The 1,758-nt window shown below is 52.5% G+C and overlaps 1 protein-coding gene across 1 annotated transcript in view; it reads left to right on the forward strand.

Annotated features, from left to right (window-relative positions):
- Window positions 1-939: 939 nt before the first annotated feature.
- The window catches only part of FAM219B (family with sequence similarity 219, member B), a gene marked incomplete at its 5' end in the record, with an annotated part of 2,017 nt that continues 1,198 nt past the window's right edge, over window positions 940-1,758 (forward strand). The window contains 2 exons of the mRNA XM_009707675.1: window positions 940-1,042; window positions 1,334-1,434. Of these exons, the coding sequence (XP_009705977.1) occupies window positions 940-1,042; window positions 1,334-1,434 (204 nt within the window). The remainder of the gene's footprint in view (window positions 1,043-1,333; window positions 1,435-1,758) is intronic.

Consider the following 1,758-nt stretch of genomic DNA (forward strand, 5'->3'; position numbering starts at 1 on the left):
GTATGGGGCTGGGGCATATGCAGAGAGGAGCAATATAGGGGTAGCTGTTTGGCTGTGAGGGGGTATACGTGTGGAGGCACAGCGCAGGAGCAGTGCGCGTGCAGGGGGCTGTATAGGAGGGGGTATGGCACATACCGAGGGGTACGGGGCCACCGGCAGGAGTTTGCTGCCTGCCCGGTGAAGCCCGCTGGCCTGGGCAGCCCCAGCTCCCTGCGGATGGAGTTATTCCCACGCGTGAGGCTCTGCCCTGCGAATTCCAGCGTAAGACACTGACGCTAATCCTGGTCGTCCTCTCTGATCGCCGCCCCAGGTCCTCTGCATTGTTTCTTCGTTAACTGCTTCCTCTAATTCCCTGTGCCTCCTGCACCAACTCTCCTCCTCGTTTTCTGATTTTTACTTCATTTTCGTTATTAGTTATTATATTGGTAGAAGTTTCCCCCCCTCCTTGTCATTTAGCAGTGCTGGCTCTCCTTGACGATAAATGCCTTACAGATGGAGAAGGCTTTTCCTTAAAGCACGGGGAGAAGCTTGAAAGGCTCAAAACCTGGGGAGAAATTAAAGTAAAGTATCCTTGTATTTTATTTGATGAACTTGCTAGTTAAATCTCCTCCATCACGTCTTCTCCTGAGTATTACTGGAGTCAGGCTTGCAAAGAAACTGCTGGTCACCACGTGTGCTTTTAATTTAGCATTGCCATTCCCAAATAATCCCTTCATCTGCTAATAGATCCGCTTATTCCTTTTCCTCTCCCTCCTCCAGCCACCGCGGCTGGGCTGGGGAGGAGGAGTTGTCCTCTCCCAGCTCTCCCCAGCCAACGTGGTGGGAGATTTCCCCGCTGACCTTGAATTCCCAAGAATGACCAGATGCTCTGGGATGACTCTGGTGTGCTTCATCCCCATAGAGAGATGCTACTAAATATGTGTATTTCTTCTTTTTTAGCTAATTTGGGCTGAAAACAAGAGGCTGAACAAGGCGACGGATGGGGTGGAGAAGAGGGGACCGTACATCATGAGCAAGCCTCCCTCTGTTCATGCCAAGCTGCGTAAGTGATGCTCGGTGTCACCCCAGGGACTCTACTGGGAGTTGGGGAGTCATATACACCTCTCACCCAGGGCGGGAGTCACCAAAAGCCTTTTTATCTCTTGGTGGGATAAAACCATAAAGAAAAAGCATAGCACCACCCCCCCCCAAAGTGCTGCCTATGGAAAGCACTGCAATGCCCCCATGCTCTCCTTAGGGCCAACCTGCAGTGCTCCCCCTTCGCCTCCCCTAAAAAAAGACCCTTGGGGAACGCTTGGGTATTTTTAGCTCTGCCCCTGTGCTTGGCTTTCAGAGAGGCAGCGTGAGCTAGCGAAGGCAGCGCTGCGAAGGCAGGGGCTGCTGGGGGGACCTGCGCCGCACCAGCCGAAGCCAGCGGCTAAAAGGGCTGATCCCGTTCTTCTTTTCCTGAGCTGTATTTTTCACATTCCTTGGGGAGACTGGGAAACTCGGAGGATGAAAAAATGAGTTTGGGACCTTCACTGCTGGCTCTGTTGTGGCCAGCAAGCATCCGATATAATAAAAGATAGCTCTTTTCCTGCAAAAGTTAGGAGTTGCTCTAGCAGGGGCCATGCTCCTTCTTCTTTGTTTTGGGGATGGTTTGGTGTTAAGGATTTAATCGGGTAGCCTAGAGCTTCGCTGGAGTCTGTTCTTAGCTGGTGGTGGCCCTGGAGAATGCCTGGGTGGGAAGGGACACTCAGGACCGGGATTCCTGCCCTG

The sequence above is a fragment of the Cariama cristata genome, unplaced genomic scaffold (genome assembly GCF_000690535.1).
Source record: "Cariama cristata isolate BGI_N322 unplaced genomic scaffold, ASM69053v1 scaffold34119, whole genome shotgun sequence".
Classification (NCBI taxonomy): Eukaryota; Metazoa; Chordata; class Aves; order Cariamiformes; family Cariamidae; genus Cariama; species Cariama cristata.